General features: G+C 36.7%; 1 protein-coding gene across 4 annotated transcripts; it reads left to right on the top strand.

Annotated features, from left to right (window-relative positions):
- The first annotated feature begins 1,787 nt into the window (after positions 1-1,787).
- ZNF410 (zinc finger protein 410) lies at positions 1,788-20,070 on the top strand. Of its 4 annotated transcripts, none has more exons than XM_087921932.1 (12): positions 1,788-1,871; positions 3,634-3,824; positions 5,399-5,534; positions 6,745-6,963; positions 7,149-7,340; positions 7,648-7,807; positions 8,486-8,667; positions 9,541-9,630; positions 10,009-10,134; positions 12,352-12,486; positions 14,943-15,075; positions 19,424-20,070. In XM_087921932.1, exons 2-11 carry the CDS (start codon positions 3,792-3,794, stop codon positions 15,065-15,067), a joined length of 1,398 nt encoding a protein of 465 aa, XP_087778058.1. In that variant the 5' UTR covers positions 1,788-1,871; positions 3,634-3,791; the 3' UTR covers positions 15,068-15,075; positions 19,424-20,070. The 4 variants fall into 4 exon arrangements, with proteins under 4 accessions (XP_087778058.1, XP_087778059.1, XP_026567306.1 ...); XM_087921933.1 differs by having other exon boundaries at positions 1,852-2,166; XM_026711521.2 differs by having other exon boundaries at positions 1,854-2,522.
- Positions 20,071-20,566: the final 496 nt, after the last annotated feature.

The following is a 20,566-nucleotide window of genomic DNA, read 5'->3' on the forward strand; positions in this document are numbered from 1 at the left end:
TCATGGCATTGGATAAACAAAGAGCCAAACAAGTTAGCAAACTACAAGATAAAGTTTTTAAAAATATCAGGTGATTTGACAATAGCTTTGCCAGTTTCACCTTTGCTAGTGCTTTTTCTTCATTCTGTTTTCAGTTTCATATATAGAAAAGTTAAGTGCAAGCTAAATACCTGCTTTGTTTCATGCTGGTGCCATTACTCTGGGACAGACAGACATCTGTCTGGCAGGAATGAATAGAGATAATTATTTAAGAGCAGACTGGTGATTTTTTTCCCCAAGGGAAAGACGAAACGTAAGATGTTACCAATATCAGGGAAAGCAGTTTGTTTTACAAAATTACAAATTGTCTGTACTATCTTTCATTATTATGTGATGGAATGATCTGAATATTTGCTCCCAACTGTATCACATTGCTAAATATAGCAAAAGATTGGGATTGTTCCATTTTGGTTTGCTAACTCACTTTACAAGAATTTAGCTTCTCCGTGAATATGTATTATTGTTTTGCATGAAAATAAACAAGCCACTTCTCTAACTGATTAAATATATGCAAAAGCTGGCTTTATTTAATGACTATTTTAAAGATTTTTTAAATTCACTTAGGTACCCTAACTTCTAATGGAAAAAAATAGTATTGACAGATATTTTCAATTTATATTTGACTAACTTGTTCAGAATAACATGCTTCTTATATTCAACAGAATTCATATAAAGTCATTATGCTTTATAGGCTGCATGATTTTGACAAATTCTGAAATCATTTGTTGCTAAAGGAAGATGTGTAGGTAGCTCAGACCCCTCTTTATAAGATGCAGTAAAATGTTATTCTCACATTTTGATCTATGTGCTTGTTCAGTAGAAAATATAGACGGAAGAAAAGAAAGGCAACAAATATAAGGCCCAGTTCTGTAGGAGATAACTATGCTCCGCTGATATGTCTAGTCCGGAGGTCAGTTACAAATAAGATCCATAGAAAGAAATTATCCCCAAATTTCCTCATAGCATTATATACTAAGTATGTAGATTCAAAACATCAATAACTGCACCTGGCAAATATACTTCTGATCAATGTGTCAGAAAAATCAGGCAAAACTTGGCATGAAGAAATCTCTGCCATCAACTCAGCCATCTAAATCCATCTTTTAAAAAAAAATAAAGTGCAGATTTAATTAATACTTCCGGTTCTAAACTGATTTTGCAAAGAGTCAAAAGTAATGCAATGGGCAGTGGCAGATTAAGGCTCACTGGTACCCTAAGCACTGATAAATCTTGGTGCCCCCTCCTTTGCATATACTGTACGAACGAAGCCATATTCTCAACTTTGTGGTGCCCCTTTGGACCTGGTGCCTTAAGCATGTGCTTATGTGCTTAATGGTTAATACATCACTGGCAATGGGCACACATCATGCAGGGCACGACTCCATTGTTTTTCATTTCTGGAGAGCTGCAGCAGAATCTATGCGGGATCCTGGGTGTTACTACGTTGTCTCTAAAGTTGATCTCTCCATTTTCCATTCCATCTCTCACGCCAGCTAAGGCACTTCAATAAGACCCGGAAGTAGGTAATGCACAGAAATTGATCTAATAATTTTTCAATCATGAGTCGTTTAGTTCAGTCTGCGCATCAGAGGTGTTAGACCAGCGGTCTTCAACCTTGTCAGCTTTAAGATTTGGGGACTTCAACTCCCAGAATTCCTCCTCCAGTCATGTTAGCTCAGGAATTCTGGGAGTTAGCCCACAAGTCTTAAACTTGCCAAGTTTGAAGACCTTTGTGCTCGAGACGTTTTCCCCCACTCTATGGTTTGTCCTAGAGCGGACGCTGGAATTTCCGGTAACTGGACACGTCACATCCGGACGGTCCTGAGATGCCGGTAAGAAACGATTGTCCCGGGAAAAGGCGAGAGTTTAAGCTCCCTCCCTCGCGTCTTTCCGGGCACGGAGAGAAAGGACGAGAGAAAACAGCCGCAGGGGGAACGCTCTCACGGCAGCGCCCCCATTCCTCTCCCTTTTCTTCCGGGGAATCCAGCCTCGGGAGAAGCCGCTCTTCCTTCGCTGGCCTCCGTGTTGTGGTAAAGGCCTCGCCGGCCTTGGCCTTGCCGTAAGAGACCAGACGCGAGGAAGGTCACTCTCTCTCGCCTCCCAGCGCCCACCGAGTTTATCTTGACCGTACGTACGGGGTGGATTTGGCCCCTTTTGTGGACCGGCTGCTGCCGAATTCTCAAGCTGGCCTAGTAACTGACAATGCCGCCAGCGTTTTGCTGGGGGTTGAGTGGCGGGACCTGTTTGGCAGTTCCTAAAGTGCGCCTTTGTAGGAATCGCCTACAACTGTTCAGTCAAAAAAGGTCTAGGGCGTAACCTGCTTTGAAATCCCCGAGGATAGCGACGACCTATATAACTCTGGCCGGGAGTTGTCTTGCTTTGTATAAAGAAAAGGTCAGACTAATTTCCCAAAGCGTTTATGATCTGTCAGTGGTTGGGAGACCTATGAAAGATGAGGCCATTCATACAAAGGCCACAGATAAGTAAGCTTAAAACAAACTTCATTCCCTTTGTGGTTAAGGAGTAAGGACACAGGCAGAAAGAAGAACCGAATGTGCAGTTTGTAGTGGATCATCAAAAATGTCATACTTCGGATTTAAAATAGCAAAACGGTACCCATCCTTTCCGAAGCACCTCTTCCCAACTAGGTTGCCAAAATGAATAAACCTTGTACAATCAGGATTGGAAGGATTGTGAATAGTTCTGGCACCTGAAATCTCAAAATTATTTAATGCCAAGTTGTGGGGGATTTGCATCTGATTGCTTTTAGATCTTTTAGAGTTCCAGTATTTAATAAAAGTATATTATCCTGTAACCATTAAATCTGCCCAGGATTCTTTCAGTAATTCTCTGCTTTATGAAAATAAATTGCGGGTGATATTTGCTACTATTAGTAATCAAACTCAGTCCTTTGTTCTCTCATCCAGTTATATGGTTACAATTTTATTTTGTGATCCAGGTTTTAATGTTAGATCTGTAGATGTGTATGGTAGTGTAATGAATTGTAATATAATGAAAGGGAGAGGGAAGCAGTAGATAAAGTGTGATCATTACCATGGCACTTCAATCAAAAGTGGCATTTTACTGAGGCCTAGCAATATTCTTTATTAGTAGTGACATGCAGAGAACTTAACTGAAGATAGTTGGTAGTTCTTGAATGGTTTTAGCATAGTTTTAAATATAGAAAACTGTGATTTCATACTGATAAGACTATAGTTTCCAACTATAAATTGGAAACAAGGGAGAATGAACTTTAGTATCGTAAAAGCTGTTTTTTAATATTTGGTTTCCAGGTTTTATTTTCCAGAAAAAAACTCTAACCCCTTAAAGATGACTATTTTGTAAAGTAGGTAGGAGTAAATGTACTCAAAATCCTACAGTGAGCCATTGTACAGAAAATATTTATCTGTGGGAGAGGAACTTTATCTGGGTCTTGATTCTACTTAAAAGTGTGCAGTGTAGAAATAGATACAGGTTTATAATAAGAAAACCAGTGCAGTTATGCAAAATGTACATGTTTATGCTTTATAATTTATTATACTATAATGGAGTACTATATAACTGTTGCATAATTAATGTTTCTTCTTTTTTCAGATTATATTGAATCACACCCTGTTATCTTTTCTGTTAAGATGACCCTCACTAGCCTGTGAGGCTGGAATATATGTATAAATACAGTGTAAACTGTTCGTGTTGATCTCCTAAACGTATGCCTTACCTAGATCTACTTTTGGAGTTGGAAACTTGAATCGATGTTATCAGATGAGTTAGAGTCTAAACCAGAGGTTAGCACCAGATTTGCATTCCTGGTCACTGATATACTTTACATGTTTGTACAGTATTATACTTCAACATTATTCAACCAACTACTGTAGATCTATAAAGTGTCATTTGAAAGTATGTTGATATAAGAAGTCAGTATAGTACATTTACTTAGGAATAATCTCCAAAGAATATAATGGGGAAAAACCCTAAATAAATTTATGTAGAATTATACATCAGACCTTTATTAGAAAGTTGCTCTTGATGCCAGATGCAAAGTACTTTTCTTTCCATGGGTTATTTTTTGTCTATAGAACTTGACTAATGAACTGGCATTTTGGCAAAATGTTGCATTAAAAGTTTCAGAAACTATTAACAGTATGTGCTGGGTCTTGTAGAAAGGAGCTTGAAAATACATACTGTAAAACATACACATTGTGTTCTGTAAAACATATATGTTCAGTGCTGAAGGCAAGGTGTTAAAACTCTTGTATTATGAATTCTTCCTTAATATGTACGAGGATAATATTTGGACAAGTACTGAGAATTGAGTTATTAGTTTTTACAATTACTGCTAAGGGATGTTATAAGAAATAAAATGTTTTTTATAAGAAATAAAAAATAGGAAGTTAATAGAAAGGCAGGTACTTGAATTGCGTTCTGTAGGATTTCTTCCAAAACACTAGTAAATGTCTTGGTTCAACTTTTTATGTTTTGTCCAATTACATATATTCAATATAGTTTAACATATTGTCTTTGCAGCAAAATTCCTCCTATGCTCCAATACTCCCTTCTACAAAATTGCTAGTTGGTATGAATGTCTGTAGCATCATCCCTTCCATGCCAAATATCAGATTAAGGGAAGGTTTCTATTGTGATTGAGATCAGACTAATTCAGATGCTGATATTTTCTTTCTGTTGTGCTGCAAGTATATCTGTGTGTACTCCTAAGGAGCTATTGCTAGTAACTGTTAGCAGTACTGAATTTGATTCAGTATATAGTTGCTTCTATATTTCTATGATCTGCACTGCAAGTAGAAAAAAACCTTCCTTCTTGCTAATGTTTAGTGGGCTCTCCATAGCTGATACTTGTTTTTTTAATGATATATTACTTAAGCACGTCACATGTAATTTGGACTGCATTATGACTACAATCCCACAAAAATTATTGGGTAAGTCATGTAGATTGCATTGTTTACTGCAGCTGTTCATTAAAATTCAGGAGTGGTTCTTACACAATCAAAAAGTAATATTGGTAGTAAATACAGCCAGGGAACAAGACTTGCAATATCTACTGCTGTTAGATATGAGATAACATGCATTGTTTAATAGAACAGTAAAATTTCAGAATTTTAATAGTTAATACTGCCATGTGTAGAATTTGCATATTTTTGTATTGGTTCATCTTTGAATAATTAAATGTTATATTTTGTTGTCTTTATGAAGTAATTTTATGCAGGTATACTTGATAAAGGATTCCTGTTTCACTATTTTTTGCAATTAACATTGATGAACAAGCGAGGTAGTATTATATAAAAACATGTTATTGCCTTATTTACTTCTGCCTTAACATCTTTGTTTTGTATTGTTTTTTCAGTTGCTGGTTCAGTTTGTTCAGAACACATCTATCCCACTAGGACAGGGGCTTGTGGAATCAGAACCTAAAAATATTACCTGTCTATCTCTTCTTCCCATTACAGAATCCCCACAATGCAACAGGTTGATATTGCCAGGTAAAAGCTGAAATCTGACAAATTCTAAAATTATTTTATGTTTTTGTAAAATTAATACTGTGTATAATATCATATCTTTGGAGGATACAGTCGTTTTGAAGAAATCTATTGTGACTAGAATGTTTTGATGCAACACATTTTGATAATATGCTTTATACATGGAAATTGAATAGTAAGATCTACAAGAAGCTGTTGGAGAGATCCTCTGGTGGCTTGAGGTCCAGTATGCCAATTATATTTTACTTCTCATCACAAGTCCAGGTTCTGCTGAGGATGCCACTTAAATCCTGCCTCAGCACCTGGAGGCTGTGAGTGTCTGTGTGAGAGAGAACAAGTTGAAATTGAAGTCTAGCAAAATGGAGATGTTTGCACCTTGGGGTTTTCTTCTGACTCCAGTGATAATTGATGACTGGCCCATGACTTTGGGATCCTCATGGACATGTGGCAATTGCTATAGCAGCAGATGGAACATTTTTTGAAAGCGGGGGTTACTATAGTCCAGCTTTGAATAATGCATCAGTCCTGGCTTTCCTTGAATAAGAGGAGCTTGTGACTGTAACTCACACCTTTATTACCTTATGTCTAGATTACTGCAGTGGCACTGACTTTAAGAATCATAGGAAGCTTCATAGGAAGTGTTATCAGTATCACCCGGAGACAGCTGTATTCCGAGCCCTGTGTTGGTGGCTGTAACTCTTAGTACAATTTAAAATGCTAATATTAACCTTTGAAGACCTTTATGGCTTGATGCCAGGAGTGCATTGCTTTTCAGAATCTGGCTCAAGTGTTATAATTCTGTTAGGAGAAGTAGAAAGGGAGGCCGATGCTCAAAACATTTCTTGCTGCTGCTAGTAGTGGCCCCTATAATCTCTTGCATGAAGTTAGATCTCCCCTCTGTTGGCCATGTTTCATAAATGGTGGTGACCAAATTCTTCTGGACGGTATTTGGTTCATGATATGTTTTCATATTGGTATTGTATGTTTTATGGTTTTTAATGACTTGTATCTCAGTATTTTTGCTTGATTGTATCTAAGCCTCTGGGTGTTGAAATGTAGAAATTTGATAAATAAGATGCATATGTCATAAGAGATAATTCTGGCATATTTTAACATAATTAATAGTGTGTGTATCCAAAGGACACTGGCTTTAACATTGATTTTATAATAAATGTACTGATGGCTCTAAGTTAGATGCTTTTTAAACTTTCAGATGATTCACCAAACCACATTCACTCTTCCAAGCATGCTTCTTCTTCGGCGGTTCTGCGAAGTCTCCAAGTAAATGTTGGCCCTGATGGTGAGGAGACAAGGGCACAAACCGTACAGAAACCACCTGACCTTCTTCCAAGTCCTGATACTTCTACCTTGTTGCAGGATCTTCAACCTGGTGATAACACTTCCTTTATTCTCCTCAATTTAACACGGACAGGTAATTTCCATGTAGGTAGATCAGCTTCTACTATTAAGAAACAAGATGTGATATTTGAGATTCACTGCTTTGAAAAGTATGGTGAAGTTTTTTCACATAAAGCACTGTGGAGTAGTATATAAGTCTAAATGCTAACAAGTAGTTTGGCTTATCTTGTTCATTACTTAAGATAACTTCTTCTCTAGGCTTAGGGTCTTCTTCAGATCATCTGGTATTTGTCCAGGATGGAGCAGTCGATTCTGGGAACAATTTCTTTGCGAATAATAGCACAGACAGCAGTACCCCATGGTTTTTACGAGTACAAGAACTGGCTCATGATAGCTTGATAGCTGCCACCCGAGCACAGCTCGCTAAGAATGCCAAAGCAAGCAATAATGGTAAATTGTTATTTTTATTACTCTCTTTGCAAAGATACAAATTAAAGCAGTTCAAGATACTTTCCGTAGAATGATCACTCATGTTTATTTTTTTTATTAATATTTCTTTGTAGCACTCCTTTTGAAAATAACTTTTATAGCAAATGTTACAATTCTTTAAAAAATAGAATGTTATTAACTAGAAATATGATAGTAGTGACTTGGTGTTACTTGGTGTAGCGAAATATATCTAATTTTACAGGCTTGCGTCACTCAATGTTTTTTATTTGTAGTTATTGTTGTCTAATTGTAGGATTTTTCTTTCCAGGAGAAAATGTTCATGTTTGTTCAGGAGAATCACAGCCGAAGGAATCCAGCCCCATTCCTCACCTACCGCGAGTAGAAAAAAAATTGCAGTGCACTGTTGAAGGCTGTGATCGAACATTTGTATGGCCAACTCACTTCAAATATCATCTAAAAACCCACAGGTATACAGATTTGCTAAGCCTTAAGTTTATCAGGGTTACACACACACACACACACACACACACACACACACACAATTTTAAAAATCATTTTAAATTTGGGGAGAGTTGGTCAAAGTAAGAGAGCTAATCTCTATTTTGTAAGCTCATCCAGAGCATTTGTTTAAATATTAGCTTAGGTTTGAAAGAACTGGCAGCTGCTTTGATTTATAATTCATTGGCCTGAATAAGACTAGCATTGCTTTTATTATATATATGCCCAAAAGGAAGCACATCAGCCAAACAAGTGGAAAGACAAGCAATTGGTAAAAGAAAATGTCCTTTAACATAGCAAAAGTGAATACATTTCAAGGGATTCTGATCCCCTTTCTCAAAGGACTAGAAAAGCAATTGAAATAACATTGTCAACAGGAAGTTATGACTTATTTCATATATTGTGAATACATTACTTAATTGTTTTTAATCTCTTGAGATATTCTCTCAAAAAGTATTGGGAATTTTAATATAATAAATATTCTTTCCTTCTGTCACAATTTCTTCTTTACTTTCCATTAACTTTGACTGTTTTTAACTTAAACTTTTTGATAAAAATGTGAGATATATTTTAAATAAAAAATGTCTTTGTGATTTTGGTTGGTTTTTTTTTTAACATTAATTAGTGAGAGTAATACTGTTTTCTAGGAATGATCGCTCCTACACATGTCCAGCAAAAGATTGTGGAAAAAGCTTTTATGTCTTACAAAGATTGAAGGTGCACATGAGAACACATAATGGTGAGAAACCATTTATTTGCTCTGAACAAGGCTGTGGAAAGCAATTCACAACAGCTGGGAATCTGAAGAATCATCTGCGAATTCACACTGGTATGTTTTTTCAATCTATCTTGGAAAAATATTTTTCCTTCATGAATATGACCATCTTTCATGAGGTGCTATAAAAGTTTGGATATATATTCTCATCAGTAAACATGGCTCTTCTTTTCAGTCCCATAGAAAGTTTAAGCGGATTTAAAAATAGATTCACAGAAAAAAGCTAATAATCAAATTGCAAGATGATCCTGGCAACAATGGGCTTTGTAACGGATATCTTTAGATGAAATAGACCATAGTGGAGGAAACTTTGCTGGAGAAGGTGGTTTTAAACTTAGAAGAAAGACAGAAGCATTTTGTGGGCAAATGTAGAAGATTCGTTGGCAAGTTTCAAAAACTTATTTCTGGTTGTAAGCAACCTATGATATAAAACAAAATATCTCACTGCAAGAGAGAGAACCCATTACTGGTTATTTATGTGAGAAATAATGTAGATCAGAAAAGATAAGAATGTTTGCAATGATAAGCTGTAATATGTGAGTGGGAGAGTGAATTAATCAGAAGAGGAATTACTGTGAAAATGAGACATTTTAAAAACAACCTAGGAATTCTTTATTGAGAGACATGCAGTACATTACACTATTTTGAGTAATGTGGTCATAACATATCTTACTGTGCATACCAAGTTTTTTTTGTGTAGGCATTCTGAATTGATTACATGAATGATTATGGGGTTCCATTAAAAAATATACCAAGAATTAAAAATTGAACATTGTGTATATTGTAGAGATCTTGGTAATAAAAAATATCACAGATGGTACAAATAATATAGTAACAAAATCCATACAAAGTAAATTGCTGTTTTCTAGTTACATAGTCTTTTAAAAAATGAAGCAAATAACCTAATTATGATTTGATATAACACAGGGGAAAAACCTTTTTTATGTGAGGCCCAGGGCTGTGGTCGTTCCTTTGCTGAATATTCCAGCCTTCGGAAACACCTAGTTGTCCATTCAGGTAAGGACATTTTATTTCTTCAGATGAAATTCACAGAGAAGAGAGTATTTATTGGAGATAGCTATATAATTTTGAGGTCCTATTCCAGGGTCTCTCCTTTTTTTAAAAAATTTCCCTAGCCTATTCATATTATATCTCACTCAGTGTTCAAGCATGTAAAGTCTCTAGTCCAGACCCACGTTTGGTAGATTAAAGATCACAGATCATACAGATTCACAACTTCAAATTATGAACATTTTCTTGCAAACAATGCTTTGAACTTGACAGCATTTTTAGAGTTAATACTTTATATTGACTGAATTTTACCGATATCAATCTATTTGACCCATAATAAATATTTAACTTTCTGTTTTACATGTTTTTTCTGCCTTGTTTCAGGACTAAAGCCACATCAGTGTCAAATTTGTGGGAAGACATTTTCCCAAAGTGGTAGTAGAAATGTGCACATGAAGAAACATCATTCGAGGGTTGAAACAATTAGCAATAGGCAGCATGAGCAAACAGGTAAGGACTGAAATAGAAAAACCTAACATGAGTTCCCCAAATGTTGGTAAGAGATTGAATCCATATAAATACCAGGATCAATGGATTGATGACAGTTAACCCCCTTGAGCATTTGGCTAGGAAGTTAGGTAAGTTTTGTGGCTTTATGTTTTGGTGCTTACTGCTTTAACCAGGGTATTACAGATTTATATACTTATAGTGGGTTTTAATTTTTTATGCTATCCAGAGTCATTGTTGTGAGACAAGTAGCTCTATAAATGGTATAATTAATTAATTAAAGTGGTAGGATAGAGTTCAAAAGCAGTGCAAGTTTATTCCATGCAAACTATACACAAGAATCTGATCTATTAACAGTTAAAGCAAATTGTTGCCAAATAAGCGTGAAGGGACTTCAAGTAGGAGGCTGGACTTAGGTCTTTCCAGGGGTGTAGGGACTCCAGACTGATGATATGTTTGACCTCACCTTCTGACTCAGCCTGGTCATTTCCTACAGTAAATAAATTAGGGCTGGGCTGGGCAGGAAGTTGTAGTGTAATTACCCCTTTAGTACTTAACCCTAGCCTGAAGTATTTTGAGATATTTCTAGTGGAGTAATACTGTCACCTGAATAAGGTAAACAGAGAGGTTCTATCAGTTACAGTTGTAGATAGCCCTCGACTTATGACAGAGCCCAGAATTATGGTTGTAATTCATGGCAGTTGGTAAACTAGGTGTCCACCTGATTGCTTCCTTTAAATGATCCTTTGTGGTAGATCATTTGGAACGCAGGCTGCCTTGAGGTGTGGGAGGCCTGGCAGAAGCCTAGGCCCACATTGCAGTACCTCCCCAGATCTTTTATATTACTAAGCAGAATAATACATTGATCCACAATTTTAGTTCATCTAAATCTGGATATCATTACATTATTTACTTATCTTCTTAGAAAAGATACTATAGCATGTTGTTTCTTCTTAGGAAATGTTATGTTTGCATACGTGTCCTTTTTCCACTTGTGTACCTTCTATCAAAAGCAACTTGGTTCTTGGTTGCTGGGCCTCATTTCTCATACTGGTAGTTCTCACTTAATGACCATAATTGGGACTGGCATTTCAGTCCTTGAGCAAATCAACATATCGTGACTGCCTTGCTTAACACGATCCTAAAAGTCTACAGTTGGGTCATTAAGCAAATGCATGGAGATAAATTCTTGTGTCCTTGCTTCAGTATGCCTGTGGAGGTACAGGTAGGGAGAGGCAGATAAAGCACAGAGAGGCAAGGATTTTAGCACACTGAAACTGTGCACAGGGAGAGGCAGGGAGCTTTTAATCTGCGCTAAAATCTGTGTACGGGCATAGAGAGGTAGGGATCCTTGCTAAAATCCTTGTCTCCTTGCTTCTCCATTGACTTTTCTGGTGAAGCTGGCAGAGAAGATTGCAAATGGCAATCATATGATTGCAGGGTGCATGGCAACTGGTCACAAGTGAAACACATCGCAATCAGCTGACGATGGGGGTGTATGCAATTTTTCAAAACAGTCAGAAGTACTTTGCAGGCCCTAAAGCACCCTTCTGAGGCCTTTGGTAATTCAAAAGCTGGTTAAATGAAGACTACCTATACCCTCTCAGCATTCTATTCCAGATGCAGTGTCATTGGTTTAGAATATATGTCCAGTCCTGTTTCCTTCTGGCATGATTACCTTAATCAGTCATGTTTGCAGAAGAATGGATCATTTTGGCACAATATTTCATTGAACATATAATTAGTCATGTACTGAGTATGTTGATAAAAGTTATTTTTCTGCTGAAACATAGATGTTCTTGTATTTGAGTACATGGCATTATCCTTCCATGGCATGTCTTCTTAATGGCTTAAACAACATTCAAACAAATGACATCAGAGTAGTTATGGATTGCAAAAATGGACAGATTTTTTTAATGAAAGTAAAATGTATTGAATAAAGTATTGAAATTTTATGGCTTTGAAATTTAATTTGTGAAAACAAAGTTTCTGTTTTACACATCTTTGAAAAACACTAATCTTATAGTCTCCTTATAAAACTGAACTGTTTGAATTATGCACACATCAACATTTACCTGTTGCTACTACCCCCTCATCCTCTATCCTTCATAGAGAAAATCTCGTGAGCAATAATACGGTATAATCCTCTTTTCTGGGCTCTTAAATAATATTGCAGACCACAGTAAATTAATCAGGTGATGGCTTTTTTTTAAAACCCAGAATCACTCATGGGCAGTAGTTTGTTGGAAGAATCTGAATTGGACAGTAAGAGCCTGGTGTCAATGAACTCTCCATCTAGCCTTGTTGAATCTTTGCATTTGCCAGATCCAGAATCAATGATTGGTGTAAAAGAAGGTGAGAAAATGTTTGTCTAATCTAAAGGAAGCTGTGTATAAAATGAAATCAAAGATGAAAATAGATAGTCTTGTGTTTTTAATGTATAACATAATTTAATGGAGTTACATGGAATACAGGCAAATATAGCACAGAAAGATTAGCCATAATGCAAGGGGTGGATTTTAAAACTTCCTTGATAATTGTGTAGTAATAGTGGAATAATTTTGAGCTGCCAAATTTATTCCATGTCCTTTTGAGAATCTGACAAGAAAAGAAGCATGATAAATGTAGTCTGTACCTTGAAAGCAGACGTTTCATCTTAAGGCTGGGTGCTTTATTTGGGATGATCATTTCATATGCTGTAGTATTTTACAATCCATAGGACTGAAGTATGAGCTTGTGAATTCTTCCGCCATTCATTTTTTACCTGGTCTGGTTGATATTAATGCACTTTATAGATTGTTTAATGTGACCTTGTGAGTTGGGACATAAACTGGAAATACTTGATAGTTCCAAGCACAAGTTGCTGCTGCTTAATTATTACATTTATTATTAAATTGTAATCTAATTGTCAGAAAGCATAATTGTACATAAAATGTTAGCTTTCTTTAGCCTAAGATAAGCTATATGAAGAATGTTTACCAAAACATGTTTTAATGTATTTTTTAATATGAAATTTTGTCCACTACAATAATGAAAAGCACTATTGGATTAGGGTCTGTTTGTTTGTTTATTGCTGTATCTTATGCAGTGACAACATAACAGTTATAACACTGATGCCAAATGCATCAGTGGAATCCTTATATCCAGTCATAATTTCATATGGCTGAAATCCTGGGACACTTTGGTGTTCTTGCAAGAGATCTTACATGATTTCAGGCAAAAATGTTGAGATAAAAGACATGTGGTAGGAAGGATGTTTAGTTATTATTCAACAATTCTAGGCGGTGAACAGTGATTAAAAATAAAAGCACATATGAAAGATTAAAATGCAGAGTAGCTGAGAAGAACAGTAGTCATTTCATATCAGAAGACAGGCCCCCAGGGCCTGAGCAGAGAGGACCTTATTGAAGACCAGCAGAGTTGGGATAAACCTGATCTCCAGAAGGACAATGTTTCAGATGGCAGGCGTTACAGCAAAAAAATCAAGTGTTTTGAGCCTCGCCAGCTGAGATTCTACAGCCAAGCATTCCCTTCCTGCTGGATCAGACAGGATAGAGAGAAACAGTGCTGTGATCGGTGCTTTCTCAGTATCATACCCAGACTTTTATTCCTACTAAAAGGGGTCCAGAAAATCTGTTTCTTCTTGAGCCTTTTGAAGCTGCAGTATGATCACCTTCTCTATAGCCTTCCCTAACAAGGAAAAATTGGACATTGGATGAAAATTTTCCAGACTAGTTGGGTTAAAGCAATGGCTCCTTGAGGAGAGGGGCACCACCACCTCAAGAGCTAGTGTGAAGGAGGAATTAACTGTCGCCCAAACCCAATCACACATCCTCTTCCATGCTGCCTTAATTAACAGGAAGGGCATAAGTCTAACTCAGAAGCAGCTGAACCGGCAGCTGTCAGAACCTTGTCCACTTCCTCAGGGCTTAACAGGATCCTATTTTTCCCAGATAACCATGCAAGACTCAGCCCCACTGGCCCTGCTTCCACCTGGAGTCCAACAGAGAGCAGTTTTATCTGGCAGATTCCTCACAACAACCTTGTGTTGAACCTCTTAGTTAAACCCTCTTAGAAGAGTCTGAATCACTCAAAACAAGGCTGCTGGAGACCTATCTGCAGATTTAATAAGGGTCAAGAAGTATTTTATATGTTGCTACCCTTACCACCATAAGGTTGGTTGAAACAATGGATCTAATCCATGTTTGGTTAGATTGGCTCCTTGTTGTCTGCTAGAAGTATCTCTTCTCCTGCTTCATCTCATTAAGCTGATCCACAAAGCAGGAGAGTTCTGGGATCCACAGGGAAAGAAAGGCTGCTGCGGTATGATAAGATTCCAAGTCCCAGGAGAACCCTAACCCTTCAGAGCATAGTTCTCTCTGAAATCCATTTGACTCCCATTAGTTGCCTAGAGATGATCAGTACAGTAAGTCCCTCCTCCTTGTGGTGGGTGGTGATGTCAAAGAATTCCAAATCTACCTCGGAGTCTGTCCATGACAGAAGAATAGCCAGTGTCTACCCCAAGTTCAGAACACCGTACCACTGGTCCCCCCAAAAAAAAAAAAAATTTCAGGCATACTACTATTGTTATGTATTGTATATGATGTTGCATAAGAGATCATCGATGTATTATACATTGCCCGTATAATAAATTATCATTGTATAATGATGGTATGTTAGTATTCCTTTTTTAATGGAACTCTCGTACAATTTTTTTTCTAAATTTCTTTTACTGCATTTACGTGGTACACGCTGTATCTGTAGATTGAGAATTTTTTAAAGTATCATTTATTTTTCTGCTTGATTTATAGAGGTTTTAACTGAAGCAGCAGTAAATTCTCTCCATGACGTATCTGATGTGGTTTTGCCATCTCATCACCTGATGCCCATGTCAACATCAAGGCACTCTTACGGTGTATCATCCTTACTACAATAAATTCTCAGGTCTGAAGGTTTTTGTTTTGAAAAACGTAGTGCTAGTCTCTTTAATTTCAGAAAACATTTGCTCCTCCTGTGATTGAAGGTAAGAAATTTGCATGTTTTTTTACTGGGGAACCAGGCCATTCTAAAGTGCACATATCCTTCTCACTTTGCTCAGAAGATAAAGTTAGGGGGGAAAAAAATCTAATTTCAGTTCCTGTGGGACAAGAGAATTCCCTTTTCCAGTTCCAGCTTTTCTTGCTTCAAAAAGCATTCATGCCTACATTTTTCATCTGTTGTCCTTGTGGCAAAGATGACCTCAGCCAGTGATTTCTATTATTTCCTTTGTGTAATATTTGTTTTCCTTTTCAGTTTGCTTCAGGAGTGCTGAGCTAAGCAATAGGAATGAATTGTGAATCTCCTAGAGTCGTCTGCAGATATGGATGGCTATAGAAATCAAATAAATATATAAATACATTTCCTAGGACTTAATTTCTAAGTATACATCTGAGTGACATATATCTGCCTTCCCATCATGATTCTCTGAGAAAGGCACTATCCCTGCTCCTGAATTGGTGGCCCTGGACAACCCACTTTTAATAGCTGGCACATCCTTTGGGAAACTGAAGAATAGGCACTGGAGTATATAACAGGTCTTCCCAAATGGGAACACATAATTAAAACTAACTTTGCCAAGCAGTGTCCCTTTTCAAAGATCCAATAATTTTTGATCCTCAGAGAATCCTGGGAAATCCATGGCTTCTGTGGCGCAGACTTACATACCCAAGATCTCACATCTAGGAAGAACAGAAATGGCAAGAAGCTCAATTTTGGGGAGTTTCCTCACCCCACGGCCGGAGATACACACTGGAAGAAAGAAAGAGCATCTCCACTCCTTTGGTGGAGCTATCTCTTGCCTGCTTCAGGGACAAGTACCAGGCTACTTTTGTAGGCAGAAAAGGCGAGTCATTAATTGGAAGTCCTCCATAATGCCATTTCTGACCTGAATGTTTCCTTTCAGACCTAGTGAGAAAGGAGAAGCAGATCTGTCCCTGGATATAAGGAAGAGTACAGTAGCCAGTCCCTGAGTCTATTGCAAAAATCTACTACTCAGTTAATTCTTCAGGACCCTAGACCTAATTGTCCAAAGCAGTCCATTCCATTGATCCTCTGGTGGATCTACTGGTGGCCAAGTTCTATGTGTCAGGAACCTCTTCAAGCTAGACCAGATTTGAAAACAAGTTATGAATACTAATATTACTTTTATTATAAGGCTATAGTAACAGAATCTTGTGAGTCTGAATGCTCATGCTCCCTCCTCCATTTATTTATAAGGTAACTAGGGAGGGCCAAGCTTGAGACACTTCCTTGAATTATATTTCTGCCTTGGACTTGTGCATGCATGTGTGCGTGCACACACATGCAATCATTGTTGAGTTTTTTACCATTGGTTACTACACCCCTTTTAATATCATACACTGTGGCTAGTGGCCTTCCCCAGACTTCCCTTCCCTGAAGTATTCAACAAAACCCATGGGAAGTGGAGAGGATGCAGGAAAAATAAAATTCTCTTTGGCCATCAAACTCTGTACTTTCCCTCATGCAGCTCCATAGTAGAACTGATACACTAAAGATAAGGACCCCTTCAAACAGCAAGAGGACAGGAAAGTATAGCACAGAAAACATGAGGCAACAGTTTAGCCACAAGGCCTCCCTCATTTTTTGTTTTTGTCATTTGTCATCGGCTGGATAAAACTGCTATTTGAGTTCATACTTATAGAGCATAGGTAGCTCAAACAGGATCTGAACAAATTAGCCAAGGCAATTGCTTTCATGGCTGATGTGAATTTGGACAGTGGTCAATTCTTAGCCAGAAACCTGGTTGCCAATATGGGTACACAAAATGACTTTTTGTCTCCAAATCTGTTATATATGACCCATTCAAGTATAACAAGCTATTCAGAAACTCCCTAGATAATGTTCATTGAGATTAAGGATAAAAACACAATCCTGTCTGATAATCAAATTTATCAGCCTCCATGTAATTATTTTACCCAATTTTTCAACAACCAAACATTGGCTGGCACTGAAATACAGAAACTAGTTCCAACCATACATTGAACAAGTCCTATATTCATCCATTCTTGTACCATATTTTTCATTATTCCAATGAAAAACGATGGCACATTATCCTGGACCACAAACAAATGAATCACCAAATTAAAAATTATCTTTTAAATCCATGATATAGTATCTTAAGAAAAAAATGCCCTGTGAACCTCTGTCTAAATGACCTGCAAAGCCAGTCACCATTGACTGAACAGGGAGAAAGGGACAACCATACCATGTTGCAGACTCAAGGAATTGGGCTTCTTAATAAACAATGATACTCTTCATCTGGTGGGTGTGCACAGTCATGCGCGCACACACATGCACATACATATATATGAATAAATAAGACATATTGACTCTCATTTCATTAGAACTGCAACTACCTTGACTGTCCTTGATAGTAAAGCCTACCTGGAAGGCATCTATAGGGCTGCAGTATTTTCTTTATCTTTTATATAGGTAGTCCTCAACTTACAATTCATTTAGTGACTGTTCAAAGTTACAATGGCACTAAACAAGTGACACGTGAGGGTTTTCCACACTTATGACTGTTGCAGCATCAAAATTCAGACATTTGGCAGCTGACTCATATTTATGATGGTTGCAGTGTCCTGAAGTCATGTGATCCCTTTTGGTCCTTCTGACAAGCAAAGCCAATGGGGAAGCTAGATTCACTTAAAAATTATGTTACTAATTTAACAACAGCATAATTCACTTAACAACTGTTGCAAGAAAGGTCATAAAATGGGGCAATATTTACTTTGCAAATGTCTCACATAGCAACAAATTTTGGGCTGAACTGTCATAAGTCAAGGACTACCTGTAACTCTTATATCTCAGTAAAGCAATCTTCAGGAAGGTACTAAAGGAAATAATTCTGACCAAAGACTGACATCATCATATCCCCAGTGACAGCTTTGATATACAGTATTCCATTTTAGAATATGCTGATTTTACTGAGGGGAAATCCACACCAGACTTACAAGAATGTCCTTATCATAAGGCATAGTGTTCAGTTAACCAAGAAAAAAGGTAGTCAACATTTGCATTCTATATGGAGTCTTATATAACTTTCCTGTATTAATTTGTCAAGTATTTTGTGGAATCCCTTTCTGGCTTGGTATTCTGAACTGGGGAAGGGATCTTTTTTATTCTACCCCCTCGCCCCAAGAACTGACATTGGAATTTTCTAGCCCCATTTCTGAAAGAGTGGGAAGAGATACCACTTTAGAATGCTGTCCTCACTGTAGAAGGATCCTCATGGTAAGTTCAATGGATCATTGCTAAATATGATATAATTTCACTGAAGAATTTGATAGGTTCAGTTTAATAACAATTCTTATATTCATCTTAAGATATTTACTTTAAATTTTATTGGAGGATTACTACGTTCCTTTTCAACATTACATTAAAGATGGAAAATTAATTTGGTAATCTGATCTATATAATAACTAGTATTTACAAGATGCATTAGCAACTATTCTTTTCCTTTCAACATTGAATGGACCTCTAATTTCAGGTGGGTTATACTCGGATGGCTTTACGTTTAAAATATGCACCACCCAAAGTGGTTTTGATTCAGCATTATAAACTTACTTAAATGAAGGCAAAAGAAAATATATATTTTTAAAAATCTGATTTTTTTCCCTCAGATTGTTCAGAAAATTGTTAATACAACTTAATATGTTAGATAAAGTCATTTTTGCTCAGTTTCTAAATTTGATAGAGAATTTGGCTAAAGACTGGTTTTCAGTGTTTATTTAGAAGATAAATGCACAGGGAGAAGTGCAAAGTGCTGAGAAGAACGTGGCATCTGATGATCTGGCTCCTTCTCAACTTACAAACATTCGTTTTGGGCAGGGGTCCCAAATTCTTCAGGTTTTCAACCTCTTCATGAAATTTCAGATTGTTCATCAATCTCAAACATTCGTTATATGAAAATAATAAGTACTACTTTCATAGTACTATGAATAACTAATAAAATTACAAATAATTAGTAACAGCAACAATGGGTAGCCCCATCAACTCTTGGGGGTCAATATTGACTACTTTGGAAAATCCTGATCTTGGGTAACAAGAAATGTTGTATGCATTGACTAATCCTATTGTTTCATATTTTCTATATTGGTAAAATTGTATAATTTTAAAACTGAGAAAAAATGATTCAGAATTTGAACTGAACTAAAGAATGAACTACTTCATTCTTTAGAAGTCTGTGCTACAAGTACTAAGAAGTAAAATGAATGCATTTATTTTATAGTTACAGAAGAACAGCGAATCTGTGACACTGAATATATACTAGATGAACAGGCTTTCTGATGAAATTCCTGGAATCTGCAGTATCTCCAGTGTACTTCTTACGACATGTTGGAGCAGAGGCCTGGACTATGGTTTTGCTTCAGTCAGTGAAAAAAACTTTGTTTTCTAAGAGAGGGTGGAACAGCAGCTATTAATTATGGAGTTAATATTTAACCTGGTGTCCAAAAGCCAGAAGATAATGTTCTTGTACCTGGTTTGAAGCCAGATTTTTTTTCTCTTTTTTTGAAGTGACCATAAGCTCAACATTATATTGGCTTGTTCTTGGAGAAATATATTTTAAGTAGTAATAAATTCTGCACCAGAGTGTGGCAGTTCTGGTTTTGCTTATTTATAGGGGCAATTGGTGGTACTCTTTCATCAGAAATTTTTGCCTTCCCATGCTTTGTGCGGATATGTTCACTAACACTGCTTTTGGTCCAAACTGAAGATCTTATACTATTCAGAGTATTGGTCACACTTGCTTCTTTCTGTGATATTTTAATTTCTAACTATTAGGCTTAATAGATTTTTTTTGTTTTTAAAAAAATCAAAGGTAGAACTTATTCAGTGACATTCTGTTGTAAATAAACTACATATTTCCATTCGCGACATGGTTGCATGTGTATTTATTTGATGGCTTTTGAAATACACTTGACATTACACAGAAGTTCAGAATGAGTAACAGCTTTAAAAACACAAGTTATATGCAGTATAAAACACTAACTGACGAACTATAATAGCAGTTTCCAGGAAGAAAGGCACACATTCAAAGAAACAGCATTTAAGAGAAGCACGCAGTGGTCTCTAAATTCTTATTCAATTAATAAAGACTTTGTGCCTCAATAATATACTTGAGAGGGGAAAAAGTGGGATGCAGTACGGTTGTTTAGTCCAGTGTTCTTGGCTAAAGCTCAAGTGCATAAGACTACTTTGAAAAAGATTTTACACTGACGTCTTCTGTCTTGATACTAAAGCCTTTGACTCTACAGTACATTAAGCAATTTTTGTCTTCATGTTAAATTAACTACAAATTTTAGATTGCATCTAGGTCTTTTGGTTGAAAGGTGAACTCATTATAATTCTAAAAAATATTGAGACAGTTTTT

The sequence above is a fragment of the Pseudonaja textilis genome, chromosome 1 (assembly GCF_049901715.1).
Source record: "Pseudonaja textilis isolate UNSWEBS1 chromosome 1, rPseTex1.2, whole genome shotgun sequence".
NCBI lineage: Eukaryota > Metazoa > Chordata > Lepidosauria > Squamata > Elapidae > Pseudonaja > Pseudonaja textilis.

What these genes read in the sequence shown, in the direction of transcription:
- ZNF410 (XM_087921932.1), top strand. Translation starts at nt 3,792, where the DNA reads ATGTTATCAGATGAGTTAGAGTCTAAACCAGAG. An exon ending in TATCATCTAAAAACCCACAG is followed by an intron (nt 7,808 to 8,485) that starts GTATACAGATTT and finishes ACTGTTTTCTAG; the next exon opens with GAATGATCGCTCCTACACAT. An exon ending in TCATCTGCGAATTCACACTG is followed by an intron (nt 8,668 to 9,540) that starts GTATGTTTTTTC and finishes GATATAACACAG; the next exon opens with GGGAAAAACCTTTTTTATGT.